The sequence below is a fragment of the Pituophis catenifer genome, unplaced genomic scaffold, assembly GCF_029215685.1.
Source record: "Pituophis catenifer annectens isolate HBS135680 unplaced genomic scaffold, rPitCat1.0.hap2 SCAF_3, whole genome shotgun sequence".
Taxonomy (NCBI): Eukaryota; Metazoa; Chordata; class Lepidosauria; order Squamata; family Colubridae; genus Pituophis; species Pituophis catenifer.
In genome coordinates, this window is record NW_027256883.1 from 2,229,469 (window position 1) to 2,248,825 (window position 19,357).

The 19,357-nt window shown below is 45.8% G+C and overlaps 1 protein-coding gene across 1 annotated transcript in view; it reads left to right on the forward strand.

The window, feature by feature from the left end:
* The window catches only part of LOC139314565 (1-phosphatidylinositol 4,5-bisphosphate phosphodiesterase gamma-1-like), an 87,710-nt gene that overhangs the window by 45,590 nt on the left and 22,763 nt on the right, over positions 1–19,357 (forward strand). The window contains exons 11-19 of the mRNA XM_070940248.1: positions 864–949; positions 2,452–2,572; positions 4,506–4,674; positions 6,377–6,496; positions 10,066–10,176; positions 13,414–13,601; positions 15,260–15,460; positions 17,240–17,359; positions 17,561–17,744. Of these exons, the coding sequence (XP_070796349.1) occupies positions 864–949; positions 2,452–2,572; positions 4,506–4,674; positions 6,377–6,496; positions 10,066–10,176; positions 13,414–13,601; positions 15,260–15,460; positions 17,240–17,359; positions 17,561–17,744 (1,300 nt within the window). The remainder of the gene's footprint in view (positions 1–863; positions 950–2,451; positions 2,573–4,505; positions 4,675–6,376; positions 6,497–10,065; positions 10,177–13,413; positions 13,602–15,259; positions 15,461–17,239; positions 17,360–17,560; positions 17,745–19,357) is intronic.

A 19,357-nucleotide genomic window follows, 5' to 3' on the forward strand; every position in this document is an offset into this window, starting at 1 on the left:
GCATTCCACCAGGCCTGTGTGGGCCCTAATGCCAAGGGTTAGTAAACTCTCTTTTCCCACAGCCAATTTGGAGCCAGAGCAGGGATCTCCAAACTTGGCAACTTTGAGACTTGTGGACTTCAACTCCCAGAATTCCTCAGCCAGCCTGAAGAATTCTGGGAGTTGAAGTCCATAAATGTTGTGGCTCCGTTGCTCTTCGGCTGAAGAGGTTGTAAAAAAAATGCTTTTAAAAACCTCTGATGATCCCAGCTGACTTGCCTGATCGCCAGAGGCTTTTTTTCCTTTTAAAACAGAAAAAAATGCTTTTAAAAGCCTCTGATGATCCCAGCTGACTTGCCTGATCATCAGAGGCTTTTTTTTCCTTTTAAAAACATTTTTTCTATAACCTCTTTGGCTGAAGAGGTTGTAGAAAAAATGCTTTTAAAAGCCGCTGATGATCCCAGCTGAGCCACCCAATCATCAGAGGCTTTTTTTTTTTTTTTACTTTTAAAAGCATTTTTCCAGCCGAAGAGGTTGTTAAAAAAATGCTTTTAAAAATAAAGAAAAGCCTCTGACAATTGCGCGACTCAGCTGGGGCAATGGGGGGGGGGCAGGGATTTTTGCTACCGGTTCTCCGAACCACCCGCCTCCATCGCTACCGGATCAGGCGATCCGGTCCGAACCGGGAGCATTTCACCCCGATCAAGGACCTTTCCTATAAATCCATCTAATAAAATAAATAAAGAAAATAAGTCTTCGAGAGATTGTGGACTTGCGGGGGCCTGGTCCAATGCATTCCCAAATTCTCCCCACAGCCTTTCACAACCCACAAACTTCCCTTTACAGGAAGTTTCAGTCCAGTTGTTTCTCCTCCTTCCTTGCAGGTATCTCACGGGGGATCAGTTTTCCAGCGAGTCCTCCCTGGAAGCCTATGCCCGCTGCCTTCGGATGGGCTGCCGATGCATTGAATGTAAGCTTTTTTTTAAAAAAAAATATTGATTTTTTATTAATTACATTTCTTAGTGCTTAATAAAAATCGTCTTGTCTGGGTATTTAATTTGCTTAACAATTCTGATGATATACTCAATCTCCACCCCTTTTTTCCAACCACTGGTAAGACAGATTCCATGTTTGATAGGATTCTGTGTCTTCTTTCTGCTTAATTTTCAATGTCAATCTATCCATTTCTGCACAGTCTAGTACAGTGTTGGCTAACCTTTTTGCCATTGTGTGCCAGGAGGGGAGGGGACGGGGGAGGTTCGCATGTGCACGTGCCCACACCATAATTCTATGCGCCCCGCCCTGTGCATGCATGTGCAATCTCCCCGCTCCCACTCCTGTCACGCAATGGCCCGATACGCCTGTTTTTCTTCCTCATCTGGCTCCAGATTCTCTCTATGCATCTGGGGAGGGCGAAAACAGCCTTTCCCACTCCTTTGGAGACCCTCCAGAGGCCTGAAATGGCCCATTTGCCAACTTCCGGTTGGACAGGAAGTGACATTTTTTGCTGTCCCCAGCCTCCAGAGCCTCTCTGTTAAGGAATTCACAGAGTAACCCTTGAGTAGCAAGGGTATGCACATGAAAGCGACTGAGAGTATTTACAAATAAACACAGTCAACACACACATACACTGAGTTGTGTTTACTTTCAGGAAACACAGTCCAATAAACAGTCCAGGTCATACACATATAAAGCAGGAGAAAGCCAAAACGACAGTCCAGGGATAATCCAATAACAAAGTCTTCTTACCAGTCGTCGTAGTCATTCACAATAAACAGTTCTTCTGGATTTGCAAACAGTAGCATACAGAGATATCAGAGAGCAAAAACAGCAGAGAAAAAACAAACCATGTTTCTAGCTCCCTCTTAAGGACATTGGCTACAGAGCTAACCAATCGGGACACAGTATGATGCAATACAGCAGTCTTAAAGCTACATTGATGGTTTACATATTGCCAAACAACAAGTTAGGTAATAATCATTTCCTAACACCCCAAAAGGCCACAGCTTCCCCCTTCTTGGCATCCCAAACTGCAAGGTCCTACAGCTGTTGGAAGACCATCACATCTGGACAGCCCTTGTGAAAGACCATGTTGCACGGTTGAAGGTGTCTGTGATGGCCACAGGAGGGGAATGCAGTTTGTATATGTTTGCAAGGAGCCTTTATTAGATTTAATCGCAGGAGGTTGAGATGATTAATTTACTCATTGGATGGAGGGCTAGAAGCTTCCTCAACTGGGCACCCTCAAGAAGCATGCAAAGATTGGAATTCTTGGGGGGGGGAGAAATGTACACCCCCACACAAACAACCTTCTTTCACACACAACGCACGGACTGGGAATTTGGGGGCATTTGAATCTCGACACAGCCAGAAGGTGCTCAGTGGAGGAAGCCCGATTCATGTCATGGTTTAAAAAAGCTGGGATTCTAATTTTAAGAAACAAATCCAAGCTTTGATCTTCTTCTGCTCCAGTGGATTGCTGGGATGGCCCTGATGACCTGCCCATCATCTACCACGGCCACACGCTGACCTCCAAAATCAAGTTCCTAGATGTCTTGCACACCATCAAGGAGCACGCCTTCACGACCTCTGAGTAAGTAAGCCCTGTTGCTGCCTTTATGCACCTTGGGTCCTGCTTCCCCCTCCTCCTCCTCCTCCTCCTCCTTTTCCTTCTTCTCCTTTTCCTCCTCCTCCTCTTCTTTTTTCCTTCTCCAGTTTCTCCTCTAATTCCTATTTTTCTTCCTCCTTCCCTTCTCCCCTTCTCCTTCTCCTTCTCCTCCACCTCTTATCTCCTTTCTCTTCCTCCTCTCCTCTTCCTTTTTCTCTCTCCTCTCCTCCTCCCCTTCTCCTCCTTCCCCTTCTCCTTTTCCTCCCTCCTCTTCCACCTCCTCCTCCTGTCCTCTGCCTCTTCCTCCTCCCTCCCTCTCCTTCTCCTCCACCTTCTCCTTCTCCTCCTCTCCTCTTCTTTTTTCCCTTCTATTTAACTCCTATTTCTCCTCCTCCTTCCCTTCTTCTCCTTCTCCTTCTCCTTCATCTCTTATCTCCTTTCTCTTCCTTCTCTTCTCCTTTTTCTCCCTCCCTCCATCTCTCTCCTCTCCTCTCCTCCTCCCCTTCCCCTTCTCTTTCCCCTTCTCCCTCCTCCTCCTCCACCACCTCCTCCTCTCCTCTGCCTCTTCCTCTTCCCTCCCTCTCCTTCTCCTCCTCTCCTCTTCTTTTTTTCCTTCTATTTCTCCTCTAATTCCTATTTCTCCTCCTCCTTCCCGTCTCCCCTTCTTTTCCTTCTCCTCCACCTCTTATCTCCTTTCTCTTCCTCCTCCCTCCTCTCCTGCTCTTCCTCCCCCCTTCTCCTTTTCCTCCCTCCTCCTCTTCTGCCTCCTCTCCTCCTCCCTCCTCTCCTCCTCCTCCACCTTCTCCTTCTCCTTCTCCTCCTCTCCTCTTCTTTTTTCCTTCTATTTCTCCTCTAACTCCTATTTCTCCTCCTCTTTCCCTTCTCCCCTTCTTTTCCTTCTCCTTCTCCTTCTCCTCCACCTCTTATCTCCTTTCTCTTCCTCCTCCTCCCTTCCTCTCCTCTCCTCCTCCCCCCTTCTCCTTTTCCTCCCTCCTCCTCTTCTGCCTCCTCTCCTCCTCCCTCCTCTCCTCCTCCTCCTCCTCCTCCTCCTCCTTGTTCTTCTTCATTGGAGGGCAGAATGTGTGAAGGCGAGAATGAACCTCACAGAATGGCTTCAGGCCCTCCATAAAAATTGTCCCTCAAGGGGTGGAGAAGGTTGTTCCAGACACTGGAAAGGATGTTTTAGTTGACTGAAGGGAGCAGCCAGATAGAAGCTCCGCCCTTTGCTCCCAAGCCCACTCGGAAAGCCAAAAAACTTGGTACCCCCAAATCTTTGTCCCCATCCCTTTGCCGAGCACCTCCTCTTCTGAGGAAGTCCTGCCTCAGGCCATCCCCGTCCAAACTGCTTATCCATGATTGGCTTTGCTCTGCAGAACAGAGCATCCTTGGACATGGCTCTAGATCTTCTTCTTTGTCGTTGTTGTTAGTTGCATAGTCGTGTCCGACCCATCGTGACTCCATGGACCACGTTCCTCCAGGCCTTCCTGTCCTCTACCATCCTCTGGAGTCCACTTAATCTCACGCCGACTCCATCCAGCCACTTCGTTCTCTGTGGTCCCCTTCTTCTTTTGCCCTCCATCGTTGCCAGCATTAGGCTCTTCTCTTCTTTGTCATTTAATGATCCCCTAATTCCTTGTGGGGTGGAGTCGGGGCAACTGAATGGAGCTAGCAGAGTGTTTTAATGGCCGGATGCCTTTCCTGTCGCCAATGCGGAGTTTTGTTCAGCAGATAATATTCTTAGTGTGTCCAGAGAGAGAAATATCTGCCTCTACCTAGGATCGAACTCACAGACGCCTGATTGTGAGGCAAGAGCTCCACCTCTAGGCCACTGCACCACTCCTGGATATTGCCCTAGATGTAAACAAAAGAAGTGCAGGATTTTTCGGTGCCTGCCTGATGCCCTTTCCTTTTCCCACAGGTATCCCGTCATCCTTTCCATCGAGGATCACTGCAGCATCGTCCAGCAGAGGAACATGGCGTCACACTTCAAGAAGGTCTTTGGCGACATGTTGCTGACCAAACCGGTTGACGTCAATGCTGACCAACTTCCTTCGCCTGCTCAGCTCAAGAAAAAAATCCTCATCAAGGTAACCCAACCCTCTGTCTCCCACCTGGGAGAAATTTTGAGCCTTCCCAGCCCCTCTGCCCCCTTTGCGTGCCCTGAAGCAATCTCCCTGGGTCTTCCATGCTCAATTACGACTACCCGCTTACACCGTGCATGGGGGCCAGAGATATTGCTGTAGACCAGGGGTCTCCAAACTTGGCAACTTTAAGACTTGTGGACTTAAGGCGCCAGGTGCCTTCAGAAGATCTACAGATGGTCTCCACCACCCTGGCTTGCTCATATCAGCCTTCTCCACCCAGGCCCTCTGAATGCTTCTCAACCTTGACCCCTTGAAGATGAATTCAACTCCCGGAATCCCCCAGCCAGCAGAACCATTTAGAGATGTCCGGGGAAAAGACAGAGAACTCTCTGAGTCCCAAACAGAGATCTCCTCAGCCAGGGGTGCCCAACCTTGGGAACTTTTAAGACTTGTGGACTTCAAGTCATAGCTGCATGGCTGGCTGGGGGATTCTGTGTTCTGTCCCCCTTCCCCACACAGGCAAACACACGACCAGGCATGCCTGCCAAGATTTTATTAAGCAATCCAACTAGAAACCCTTGCAGATAAGAGTTTTGGCAGTAAACTGCGAAATGCCTGCCAAGTCAGTTTTCACTCACAGTCAGCAAGAGAGAGTTTATCCTCAGTCTGGTCCAGTAGCAAAAAGTAATCCACGAAGCAAGAGTTAGCCAAGGTCCAATCCAAATATGTACAAGCCAGATTCCAGGTAATGTGATGTGACTCTCAGGTTTTTAACTTTGACCGTCACAAAGCCTGAAGAGCAATCCCACCCACTTTTATTCCTGGTGGGGCGTGGCTCCGTGACTCAGCTCAATCTCTGGTCCTCTTTCGTTGCTGCGCACGCGTTCTCCCTCCGACGCTGCCTGGGGTCAAGCCAGGATTCATCATCCTCGCTCCCTATCAATTGGTGCTCCGATATGCCTTCCTCCTGGCCCATCCCAGGCTGTTCCTCCTGGCCTTCGGATGGAACCTGAGGCATTGCCAGAGAGGAAGGTCCTGGAGAGGGAGGCCTTATCAGTTCCTCCCCATCACCTTCTGAGTCCTCTTCCTCTGTTAGGACAGGCTCAGGAGTCGGGGTCACAACATTCTGGGAGTTGAAGTCCACAAGTCTTAAAAGTTCCCGAGATTGGACCCCTTTGGTCTAGATCAGTATTTCTCAATCTTGGCAGCATGAAGAGGTGGTGAGTTCGATTTCTAGAATTCCCCCACTGGCATATATGGATTGTAAGTCCCAGAATTCCCTGGCTAACATGCTGGTGGAGGAATTCCGGGAGTTGAAGTCAACTCATCTCCCAATCTGCCAAGATTGAGATCCACTGGCTAAAAAGAATAAAGAGTGCTTCATTTAGAAGAGAATATTTATAGCTCAGGGTTGAACTGAGGGGTCCTTGATGCTCTCTGAGTTTGGTGGTTTTCATGCAGAATCTGAGTTGGATTTTTTGGCCCCAAAATGCCATCTTTTGGGTCCCTCCATCATCTTCCCATCTCCTTTACCCCCTACGTTCAGAAAACGGTCCCTTTGTGATGGAGATGAGCTGCTTCTCAGTTTGATATGGGTGCGTATATAAATAACTAAAGCTATCCATCAGGAACCCTCGGACATGGGCATCTATTCCAATCACGGCATCCCTTCAAAATTCTCTTTCATTTTCTCTTCCGGCCTCAGCACAAGAAGCTGGTGGAAGGCAACCTCTATGAAGAAGTCTCCACGGCCAGCTACTCGGAGAACGACATCAGCAACTCCATCAAGAATGGCATCCTGTACCTGGAAGATCCCATTGACCATGTGAGCTCCTGGGGGTGGGTGGGCCACGTGGTGGTGATTGAGGCTTCCTGGTGTCTTCAGAAGGTCTCCAGATGGTCTCCACCACCATGGTTTGCTCATATCAAACTTCCCCAGCCAGACATTTGCTAGATCAGTGTTTCTCAACCTTGACCCCTTGAAGATGGGTGGAGTTGAAGTCCACCCATCTTCAAGAGGTCAAGGTTGAGAAACACTGATCTATAGTACATGTAACTTTGGCAGCCAGAAAGTTGGGAAGCCACCACAATGGATGGAAACAAGAAGTGACGGATGGAAACTAATCAAGGAGAGAAACAACCTAGAACTAAGCAGAAATTTCCTGATAGAACTATTAATCAGTGGAATAGATAGATAGATAGATAGATAGATAGATAGATAGATAGATAGATAGATAGATAGATTGATTAGAGGAGGGTTGGATTAGAGGGAGGAGGATTAGATAGATAGATAGATAGATAGATAGATAGATAGATAGATAGATAGATAGATAGATAGATAGATATGGATAGATAGATAGACAGACAGACAGATATTTATTTATTTATTTATATTTATTATTTATTTATTTATTTATTTTGTTGCATTTCTATGCCACCCAACTCCCAAGGGATTCTGATAGATAAATGATTGGATGGATGATAGCTAGATAGCTAGCTAGCTAGCTAGATAGATAGATAGATAGATAGATAGATAGATAGATAGATAGATAGATAGATAGATGATGGATGGATGATAGAAATATATATAGAGAGAGAGATAATGGATGGATGAGATAGATAGATAGATAAATAGATAGATAGATAGATAGATAGATAGATAGATAGATAGATAGATGATGGATGGATGATAGAAATATATATATAGAGAGAGATAATGGATGGATGAGATAGATAGATAGATAGATAGATAGATAGATAGATAGATAGATAGATAGATAGATGATGGATGGATGATAGAAATATATATAGAGAGAGAGATAATGGATGGATGAGATAGATAGATAGATAAATAGATAGATAGATAGATAGATAGATAGATAGATGATGGATGGATGATAGAAATATATATATAGAGAGAGATAATGGATGGATGAGATAGATAGATAGATAGATAGATAGATAGATAGATAGATAGATGATGGATGGATGATAGAAATATATATATAGAGAGAGATAATGGATGGATGAGATAGATAGATAGATAGATAGATAGATGATGGATGGATGATAGAAATATAAATGATTGGATGGATGATAGATAGATAGATAGGTAGATGATGGATGGATGATAGAAATATATATATAGAGAGAGATAATGGATGGATGAGATAGATAGATAGATAGATAGATAGATAGATAGATAGATAGATAGATGATGGATGGATGATAGAAATATAAATGATTGGATGGATGATAGATATGGATAGATAGATAGATAGATAGATAGATAGATAGATAGATGATGGATGGATGATAGAAATATATATATAGAGAGAGATAATGGATGGATGAGATAGATAGATAGATAGATAGATAGATAGATAGATAGATAGATAGATAATTTTCCCCAAAATAAGACATCCCCTGATAATAAGCCCAATAAGGCTTTTGAGCGCATGGCAATAAGGCCAACCGCTTATTTCAGGGTTCAAAAAAATATAAGACAGGGTCTTATTTTCGGGGAAACACTGTAGGTAGGTAGGTAGATAGATAAAGAGAGAGAGAGAGAAAGAAAGAAAGAAAGAGAAAGAGAGAGAGAAAGAAAGAAAGAAAGAAAGAAAGAAAGAAAGAAAGAATAACTTTATTGTCACTTTGAATGTACACTAATCGCCCTACATTAAAATGAAATTTCATTGCATGCAGCTTTTAAAGGGTCACCACTTCCAATATACACCATATAAACATGACAGAACAAATAAATGCAAAGTTATGCATATACCCACATAGATTATGTGACACAGAGAAACCACACAATCTAGTTCGGATGTGCACACGTACATGGCCAGAAAAACGAATCTTGCAAGTTTCCCAGAGGGACAGCCTAGGGAACAAAGCAGTTACAGAATCTGGTAGTCCTGCTAGAAACACTTCAAAACCTCCAGAAGTTGTAGGTGCTGCAACACGGGTGTGTGTGTGTGGCGGGGGGGGGGGGTTTAAGAAGAGATTACACAATTGTTGGTCTGAAATGGTACAGGGCCTCCAGCTTGAGCAAGGGGTTGGACTAGAAGACCTCCAAGGTCCCTCCCAACTGTGTTATTCTGTTACTGGTGGGAGCAAGGAATGAATCAGGTCCTTCCATTTGTTGTGGCCCGTCAGCGGCCTGTGCAGATTGTAGCTGATTCTGACAGCGAGGAGGCTGGTGTGGTGCTGTGCCAGCAGCCTGTGCAGCTGGCACTCGAGTCGGACAATGAGGAGGCTGGAGAAGATGTGGTGCCAGAGGCAGGGATTCAGCCAGGACCTTCAGAAGCTCCCATAAGTGAAGAGGAAGAAGAGGAGGAGCCTCTTCTCGATGCCCGGGCGCGCAGAGCTGCCAAAAGGCAGGAGTGGCTCCTCAGGAGGAGGTCTCCTTGAGAGTAAGGCTTGGGGCTAATTGGCCACTCCCTTAGCCTATTTAAGGAGGAACGCCGACTGCAGCAAGTTGTAGGGAACAACTTTAGTTCACTCTCCTTCGCGTCTGGATTCTCTGCAAAATTGCTTCTGGGCTTTCTGCCAACTCTAGTAAGACTGTGGTTACCTTATCTTAGAATTCTGGTAGGCTGTTAAGACAGTTTATTAACAGCCTTTGGTTGATAAAGACTTCGTTATTTGAGTAAAATAAGCTTTGTATAGAGTTTGTGTGTGCTGCATTCTTTGGGGTCTGTAGCTGGGGCAAAACACCATTTTACTTGCTCTGGAGGGGAGATTATCTGGTCCTCGCCCTTTGGAGTCACAAATTCCCATGTTCCTATGGACCAGGGGTTGGGTCAAAAGATGGGAATTGAGCTAATAGGTGCCCAGACCGTGTCTTAAATAGTCTGTTTCCATCATACTCATCTGTACAGGTAGTCCTCAGCTTACGACTACAATTGAGCCCAAAATTTTCGTTGCTAAGCGAGATAAACTGTTAATTGAGTTTCGCTTCATTTTACGACTTTTCTTGCCACTGTGGTTGACAATCTGGCTTCTCCATGCGCTTGGCTGGTCGGGAAGGTCGATCACCTGACCCCGGGATGCTACGACCGTCATAACTATGAGTCGATTAAGTGTGTCTGAATTTTGGTTGCATGACCATGGGGGGATGCTGCAACGGTCGTAAGTGTGAAAAACGGTCTTAAGTCACTTTTTTTCAGTGCCGTTGTAACTTTGAATGGTCACTAAACAAACTGTTGTAAGTTGAGGACTTATCTGTACAGCTATCAACACCATGCCGTGTTGTTTTGGGGTGAAATGCTAGGATTCTGCTTGGGGGGATTTGCACTTGACCTGTACTTGATCTTGCGTCCAAAAATACTTTTATCCCTTCTGTTTTCTCTTGCTTTGACAATACGCCCCCCCCCTCTTTCTCCGTCACAGACCTGGAGCCCCCACTACTTTGTCCTGACAAGCAACAAGATCTACTACTCGGAGGAGACCTCCCACTACCAGTCCCATGGGGAAGAGGAGGAGGAGGCGGAACAGAAGGAGGTATTCTTCTGATGGAGGCTCTTTTGAACGGCTTTGCCTCCATGAGGACTAGTGGATTGTGAAGGAATCCCTTAGAGATGGCTAGGGAAGCCGAGTTTTTGCCAGTCTCATTGTGAAGCGATAAAACATTCATTATGGTTAGGAAAGAAAGGATGGAGGCTAACTTCCCTCCCACTCACTTACCCACTTGTTGGGGAAAAGTTTGAACACACTTTTCCTGCTCATTTTGCAAAGTTAGGCTTTCAGAATGCCCAATAATATAGCAATAGCCTTTAGACTTATATACCGCTTAACAGTGCTTGTACAGCCCTCTCTGAGCGGTTTAGAGAGTCAGCTTCTTGCCCCCAACAATCTGGGTCCTCATTTTACCCACCTCGGAAGGACGGAAGGCTGAGTCAACCTTGAGCCGGTCAGGATCGAACTCCTGGCAATGGGCAGAATTAGCCTGCAATACTGCACTCTACCACTCTACCACTATGTCCTTCCTTCCTTCCTTCCTTCCTTCCTTCCTTCCTTCCTTCCTTCCTTCCTTCCTTCCTTCCTTCCTTTCTTCCTTCCTTCCTTCCCTCTTTCCCTTTCTCTCTTCCCATCCCTCCCTCCCTTGAATATCCATCCATCCATCCATCTTCCTCCCACCCTCCCTCCCTCCCACCCAACAATAGCCCTTAGATTTATATGCCGCTTCCCAGTGCTTTCCAGCCCTCTCTAAGCATTTTACAGAGTCAGCCTCTTGCCCCCAACCATCTGGGTCCTCATTTTACGCACCTCGGAAGGACAGAAGGCTGAGTCAACCTTGAGCCTGTCAGGATCGAACTGCTGGCAATGGGCAGAGTCAGCTTGCAATACTGCATTCTGACCACTGCACCACCACAGCTCCTTCAGTACTTTGAGTCTTTAGTCCCCCTGCATTCTAGTAGACGGGGGGAATGCTGTAGATACAGTATATCTTGATTTCAGCAAAGCTAGTGATGCTAGCTATCCTTGTTGGCAAATTGATACAACATGGGTTGGGTTTTAGCAATACCATTAGCACTTAGACTTATATACCACTTCATAGTGGTTTGCAGCCCTCGCTAAGCAGTTAACAGAATCAGCATTTTGACCCCAACAATCTGGGTGCTCATTTTACTGACCTCAGAAAGATGGAAGGCTGAGTCATGCTTGAGCAGGTAAGGATTGAACTGCTGGCGGTCGACAGTCAGCCTGCAATGCTGCATTCTAACCACTGCGCCACCACGGCTCTGTATAAAGGATGTTGTGTAGGATTTGCAAGCTCCTAATCTTTGCACTCGGTGATCACACAGCATTGCTATGTTATTACCCTGTTTCCCCTAAAATAAGACTTCCCCTGATAATAAGCCCAATCGGGACTTTTGAGCGCATGCACGAAAATAAGCCCCCCCTGAAAATAAGCCCTCCCTGAAAATATTTAAACACATGTGCAGCCGGTCCCCGCCATTTCCTCTGGTTTCCTCCAAGTGCCCCAAAATAATAAGACTTCTCCAAACTGGGAAGCGGCATATAAGTCTAAGGGCCAAGGACCCCCCCCCCCAGAGTCCTCCTTCTCCATTCTGCACATCCCACTCCCTTCCAGCACTGATGATGTTACCTAGTTGGCTAACGAAAGGTCTTTAAGAAAACAATCCAGCTCAGTTCAACCCTAAGCTACAAATATTCTTTTTTTTACCAATAAGAGAACTAACCAGTGTTGGTCATCTAACGTTTCGCACTGAGCGTTCTCAGGCTGTGAGACCCAGTTTGCCACTTGATCAGGCAGGCCAGTCTGTTTCCATTCGGCACAGGTTCGGTCCAACAGCATATTTAAGACAGACTGCAAGGGAATTTGTCATATAGAAAGAAAATGCTGGTTAGAAACCTTGTGCCGGTTCAATCCCACAGCCGCCATGCTGTTCGTGAAATCGCTTTAAATATATATCCTGCTTTTCGTCCTTAAATTGTCAAATGGGTTTTAGTTTTCAATGTTTTAAATTTTTGGGCCACAGTTATATAATTCTTTTAATAATTTTTAAATTTTGTATTGGTATGTGTTTTAGTTCTGGCTGAGTCCACTAGGAGAAGGGCGGGATATAAATTGAATGAATGAATGAATGAATGAATGAATGAATGAATGAATGAATGAATGAATAAACAAACCAAAATATTCATCTATTAAGGGAAAGGGAAAGGTTCCCCTCGCACATATGTGCTAGTCGTTCCCGACTCTAGGGGGCGGTGCTCATCTCCGTTTCAAAGCCGAAGAGCCAGCGCTGTCCGAAGACGTCTCCGTGGTCATGTGGCCGGCATGACTCAATGCCAAAGGCTCACGGAACGCTGTTCCCTTCCCACCAAAAGTGGTCCCTATTTTTCTACTTGCATTTTTTTACCTGCTTTTGAACTGCTAGGTTGGCAGAAGCTGGGACAAGGAACAGGAGCTCACCCTGTTATGTGGCACTGGGGATTCGAACCGCTGAACTGCCAACCTTTCGATCGACAAGCTCAGCGTCTTAGCCACGTCCCACTCATTCATCTATTACTTGCAGTTAAAACAGTAAAAATATTTTAAACTAAGATTTTTAGAGTCAGCCTAAGGAATTCTGTAGGACCTTCTTCAAGGAAGAAGCCCCCAGAATTTGGCTGATATGCAGCGTGCCTTTTTCAAAACGTGCCAGAACACAGATAGTCCTCGACTTATGACCACAATTGAACCCAATGTTGATGTTGCTAAGTGCGAAATTCGTTAAGCAAGTTTGTTAAGCCCCATTTTACGACTTTTCTTGCCAGGTTTGTGAAGTGAATCCCTTCGGTTGTTAAATTAGTAACACGGTTGTTAAGTGAGTCTGGCTTTTCCCCGTTGACATTGTTTGCAAGAAGGTCGCAAAAGTTAATCACGTGATTCCAGGACACTGCGACCGTCATAAATACGAATCATTTTTTAAGAACCTGAATGTAAATTACGTGCCCACACAGGGATAATGCAACAGTCGTAAGTGTGAAAAACGGGCATAAGTCATTTTTTTCAGTGCCGTTGTAACTTCAAACGGTCACTAAACGAACCGTTGTAAGTCGAGGACTCCCTGTAGTTCGGACAGCTCTTAGGAATATGCCATGTCTCATTTACGACTGCTGTTCTCTCTCTCTCTCTCTGTCTCTCTTGTGCTTCCTTTCTCCCCGTTTCAATCCCGCATGTCCTCATTCCTTCTCCTCTCTTGTTCCGTCTTGTCTCGGGCGGTTCCGTAGGAGTTTAACAACAATGAGCTGCACTTTAGTGAGAAATGGTTCCATGGCAAACTGGGCGGGGGCCGCGACGGGCGTCAGATTGCTGAACGGCTGCTGCACGAATACTGCACCGAAACCGGGGGCAAAGATGGCACTTTCCTCGTCCGCGAGAGCGAGACGTTTGTGGGCGACTACACCCTCTCTTTCTGGTAAGACCCCCCCCCTTCCCTCAACACCCCAAAATCTTTGACCGTCGAGATTGGGCTTGCACCGCCGTGCTCTTAAGACCCTCTTATTCCAGCAAGCTGGCCTGGCCTAATTTTTCTCCCCTTTCTTTTAAATTTTAAATTTTAAATTGAAATTTTAATTTGTTTTAAATTTATTGGGATTTTAATTGTCGTGGGCCAATATTATTTAATTTGGTTTTAAATTGTTTTTAACTTTTGTATTTCTGTATTTTATCTTGTGCCTGTTCATCGCCCTGAGTCCTTCGGGAGTAGGGCGGTATACAAATTTAATAAAACTCAAACTCAAACTCAAAACTAAGCATTTGAATTGAATCAAGTAACATTTGTCGTCATTTTTCTGCATAGGCAGTCCTCGACTTACGACCACAACGGAATGCAAAATTTCTGTGGCTAAGCGAAAGATTTCTTACGTGAATTTTGCCCCGTTTTACGACCTTCCTTGCCACCGTCGTTAAGCGAATCACGGCACTTGTTAACTTAGTCCCACGGTTGTTCAGCGAATCTGGCTTCCCCATTGTCTGTGCTCGTCAGAAGGCCTTTAAAGCCCCGTTTTACGACCTTCCTTGCCACCGTCGTTAAGCGAATCACGGCACTTGTTAACTTAGTCCCATGGTTGTTCAGCGAATCTGGCTTCCCCATTGTCTGTGTTCGTCAGAAGGCCTTTAAAAGGGGATCATGTGACCCCGGAACGCTGCAGCCGTCATAAATATGAGACAGTTGCCAGGGGTCTGAATTTTATTCACGTGACCCTGGGGATGCTGCAACGGCCATAAGTGTGAAAAACGGTCATAAGTCGCTTTTTTCAGTGCTGTTGTAACTTTGGACGGTCACTAAATGAACTGTTGTAAGTCGAGGACTCCCTGTATACACTGCAACGGCATGCATTAAATTGAAATTCCGACGCACGGCTCTTGAAAATAAGAAAACAGCAACCAGCATCCCAGAGATTATTAATCACAATAATGATAATAATAATGTAATAATAGCAGCAATTTGGTGACCCAGGACAGGGGTTCATTCTGGGGGGGGTGGGGTTTGAAGGGTGCAATGTGGGTGGGGCTTCACCAGATTGGATGGGGTTAAAATTTGGGGGAGAGCAGTCGGACACCTCCCTGCCCTAAAGTTCAGGCATTGTTTTGTGTCCAAAAATCATGAGAAAAAACGGTACAGGTTAGTCCTCGACCTACGACCACAATCGAGGCCAAAATTTCCGTGGCAAAGCGAGTCAGCTGTTAAGTGAGTTTTGCTCCATTTGACGACCTTTCTTGCCACCGTTGTTAAGTGAATGTTAAGTTAGTCACACGGTTGTTAAATCGAATCCGGCTACCCCGTTGACGTTGCTTGTCAGAAGGTCGCAAAATTCGAAGGTCGTATTTTTGTCATAAATACGAGTCAAATGCCGAGCGTCTGAATTTGGATCACGTGACCGCGGGGATACTGCAACGGTCGTAAGTGAGAAAAACGGCCACACGTCACTTTTTTTCAGTGCTGTTGTAAGTTCCAACGGTCACTAAATGAACTGTTGTAAGTCGAGGACTACCTGTAACTGCAAGGTGAAAACGTGAAAATTTTACCCATTAAACTTCCAACCTTTTCATCTTCTCCGCTGCGTTTTGCAGGCGTTCCGGACGGGTCCAACATTGCCGCATCCACTCGCGGCAAGAAGCCGGCACCACCAAGTTCTACCTGACCGACAACCTGGTTTTTGACAGCCTCTACAGCCTCATCTGCCATTACCGCGAGGTGCCGCTGCGCTGTAACGAGTTCGAGATGCGCCTGACGGACCCCGTGCCACAGCCCAACGCCCATGAGAGCAAGGAGTGAGAAGCCAGGGCTTCCCTTCCCTTTCCTTCCCTTCCCTATTTCTTTTCTTTTCCTTTCCTTTTCTTTCCCTCTTTTTCTCCTTTCCTTTCCTTTCCTTTTTCCTTTCCTTTTTCGTTTCCTTTCCTTTGTCTCTTTCTCTTTTCCTTTCTCTCTCTTTTTCTCTTTTCCTTTCTCTCTTTTTCTTCCTTTCTTTTCCTTTCCTTTCCTTCCCTTCCCTTCCTTTTCTTTCCCTTCCTCTTTTCTTTATTTCTTCCTTTCCTTCCCTTCCCTTCCTTCCCTTCCTTCCCTTTCCCTTCCTCTTTTTTCCTTTCCTTTCCTTTCCTTTCCTTTCCTTTCCTTTCCTTTCCTTTCCTTTCCTTTCCCTTTCTATCCTTCTTCTCTCTTCCTTTCCTTTCCTTCCCTATTTCTTTTCTTTTCCTTTTTCCTTTCCTTTTCTTTCCCTCTTTTTCTCCTTTCCTTTCTCTTCCCTTCCCTTCCCTTCCCTTTCCCTCTCCTCTCCTCTCCCTTCCTTTCCTTTCCTTTTTCCTTTCCTTTCCTGTCTCTTTCTCTTTTCCTTTCTCTCTTTTTCTCTTTTCCTTTCTCTTTTTCTTCCTTTCTTTCCTTTCCTTTCCTTTCCTTTCCTTTCCTTTCCTTTCCTTTCCTTTCCTTTCCTTCCCTTCTCTTCCCCTTTCCTTCCCTTCCCTTCCCTTCCCTTTCCCTTCCTCTTTCCTTTCCTTTCCTTTCCATTCCTTTCCTTTCCTTTCCTTTCCTTTCCTTTCCTTTCCTTTCCTTTCCTTTCCTTCCCTTCTCTTCCCCTTTCCTTCCCTTCTCTTCCCTTCCCTTTCCCTTTCCTTTCCTTTCCTTTCCTTTCCTTTCCTTTCCTTTCCTTTCCTTTCCTTTCCTTTCCTTTCCTTTCCTTTCCTTTCCTTCCCTTCCCTTCCCTTCTCTTCCCCTTTCCTTCCCTTCCCTTCCCTTCCCTTTCCCTTTCCCTTCCTCTTTCCTTTCCTTTCCTTTCCATTCCTTTCCTTTCGTTTCCTTTCCTTTCCTTTCCTTTCCCTTCCCTTCCCTTCCCTTCCCTTCCCTTCTGATGCTCCTTGTCACCCCAGTCCTGGAATTTTGGGGAGGAGGGGGATCAGGAGATGACCATCCCTGGAGAGCCCCCTCCTGCAGAATCCTGAATAATGCTGGCTCGAATCCAAGCCTCATCCCTTCTTAGCTCTCAAAGGCTTTCTTAGCAGCAGAGCTCAGTCCGAGAGGGTGTGGGAGCTTCTGAGCATGCACAGAGTGCCTTCAAAATTTAAGACCTCCAAAACAAGGAAGGACTGAATAATGGTAGGCAGGTCAGTCCCTCTTTAGCATTCCTCACTGCTTGAGTTGGGAGAGAGCTTTTCATTGTTTTAAAAATTAATTTATTCTTAATTGTTTTTAATAAAATGAGGCAGAGCTTGGATGTGTGCGGTGGCCTAGAGGCTGAGCTCTCGCCTCACAATCAGGAGGCTGTGAGTTTGATCCTCGGTAGAGGTGGATATTTTTCTCTCTCCGGGCACAATGAGAATATTATCTGCTGAATAAAACTCCGCATTGGCGACAGGAAAGGCATCCGGCCAGGAAAACACTCTGCTAGCTCTGTTCAATTGCCCAGACTCCACCCCGCAAGAGATTATGGGGTCGTTAAGAGAAAGAAGATGAGGCAGAGCTTGGATGCTTCCTGGCAGATCTGTGAGCCCTTCACCCTTCGGTCTTGACCCCTGTGTGTGTCTGAGTTGGCATCTCTTCTCTCCCCCTCCCCCACCCAGGTGGTACCACCCGAACCTGTCCCGTCTGCAGGCCGAGCACATGCTGATGAGGGTGCCCAGGGACGGCGCCTTCCTGGTGCGCAAGAGAAGCGAGGCCGATTCCTACGCCATCTCTTTCCGGTGAGCCTGGCCATGTGCCCCGAAGCCCCGGGGCTATAAGCAGGGTTGTACAGATAGTCCTCGAGTTACGACAGTTCGTTTAGCGACCGTCTGTTTGTACCTCAAGGGGCTGGCCTTTCTCCCTGCTTCTCCCCTTGACTTAACGTGAGTTGGGGATCCGCCTGACAGCCTTTGTGTCCGTCCCCGTCCCCCCCCCCCCAGGGCCGAGGGGAAGATCAAGCATTGCCGAGTTCAGCAAGAAGGGCGGCTTTTCACGCTGGGCAGCTCGGCGGAGTTCGAGAGCCTCCTCGACCTGGTCAGCTACTACGAGAAGCACCCGCTCTACCGCAAGATGAAGCTGCGGTACCCCATCAACGAGGAGACCTTGGAGAGGATGGGCACGGCGGTGAGAGGCTCCCTCTGTCTGGTCCAGGGGTTCCCCACTTGGGCCACACCAACGCCCAGAATTCCCCAGCCCCCATGGCTTCCCTTTTGCCACCAGCCCAAACTGTTATTTTCACAAAAAAGTAGAAGGAGAGGGAGGTGAGGGAGGGAGGGAGGGAGGAAGGCATCAAGAAGATGGATGAATGAGGAGAGAAGGAGGGAGGAGGGAGGGAGGGAGGAAATAAGATATAGAGAAGAAAGGGAAGGATGGAAGGAAGGAGAAAAAGGAGAAAGAAAGAAGAAAGAAAAAAGAAAAGATGAAAAGGAAGGAAGGAAGGCATTGAGAAGATGGATGAATGAGGAGGGAAGGGAGGGAGGAGGGAGGAAGGAAATAAGAGAAGAAAGGGAAGGATGGAAAGAAGGAGAAAAAGGAAAGAAAGAAAAAAGAAAATGAAGGAATGAAGGCATTGAGAAGATGGATGAATGAGGAGGGAGGCTGGAAGGAAGGAAAAATAAGGCATCAAGAAGATGGATGAATGAGGGAGGTAGGAAATAAGGCATAGAAAAGAGAAGAAAGGGAAGGAAGGAAAGAAAAAGAAAGATAGGAAGGAAGGAAGGCATCAAGAAGATGGATGAATGAGGAGGGAAAGAAAGGAGGGAGGAAGGAAATAAGATATAGAGAAGAAAGGAAAGGATGGAAGGAAGGAGAAAAAGGAAAGAGAAAGAAAAAGAAAGAAAGAGAAAAAAGAAAAAGAAAAAATGAAGGAAGGAATGAATGAATGAAGGCATTGAGAAGATGGATGAATGAGGAGAGGAGGGAGGAGGGAGGGAGGAAGGAAATAAAATAAAGAGAAGAAAGGGAAGGAAGGAAGGAAGGAGAAGGAAAGAGAAAGAAAGAAAAAGAAAGAAAGAAAAGAAAAAAAATGAAGGAAGGAATGAATGAATGAAGGCATTGAGAAGATGGATGAATGAGGAGAGAAGGGAGGGAGGAGGGAGGGAGGAAGGAAATAAAAGAGAAGAAAGGGAAGGATGGAAGGAAGGAGAAAAAGGAAAGAGAAAGAAAGAAAGAAAGAAAAAGAAAGAAAGAAAGAAAAAAAATGAATGAAGGAATGAATGAATGAAGGCATTGAGAAGATGGATGAATGAGGAGAGAAGGGAGGGAGGAGGGAGGAAGGAAATAAAATAAAGAGAAGAAAGAAAGAAAGAAAAAGAAAGAAAGAAAGAAAAAAAATGAATGAAGGAATGAATGAATGAAGGCATTGAGAAGATGGATGAATGAGGAGAGAAGGGAGGGAGGAGGGAGGAAGGAAATAAAATAAAGAGAAGAAAGGGAAGGATGGAAGGAAGGAAGGAAGGAGAAAAAGGAAAGAAAGAAAGAAAAAAGAAAATGAATGAATGAAGGAAGGAAGGAAGGAAGGAAGGCATTGAGAAGTTAGATGAATGAGGAGGGAGGGTGGAAGGAAAAAATAAGGCATCAAGAAGATGGATGAATGAGGGAGGGAGGAAATAAGGCATAGAAAAGAGAAGAAAGGGAAGGAAGGAAAGAAAAAGAAAGATAGGAAGGAAGGAAGACCCAATCCTCCCTGATTTTAACCCAAATCAAGCATTAAATTTATTTCTCTTGGAATAAATATG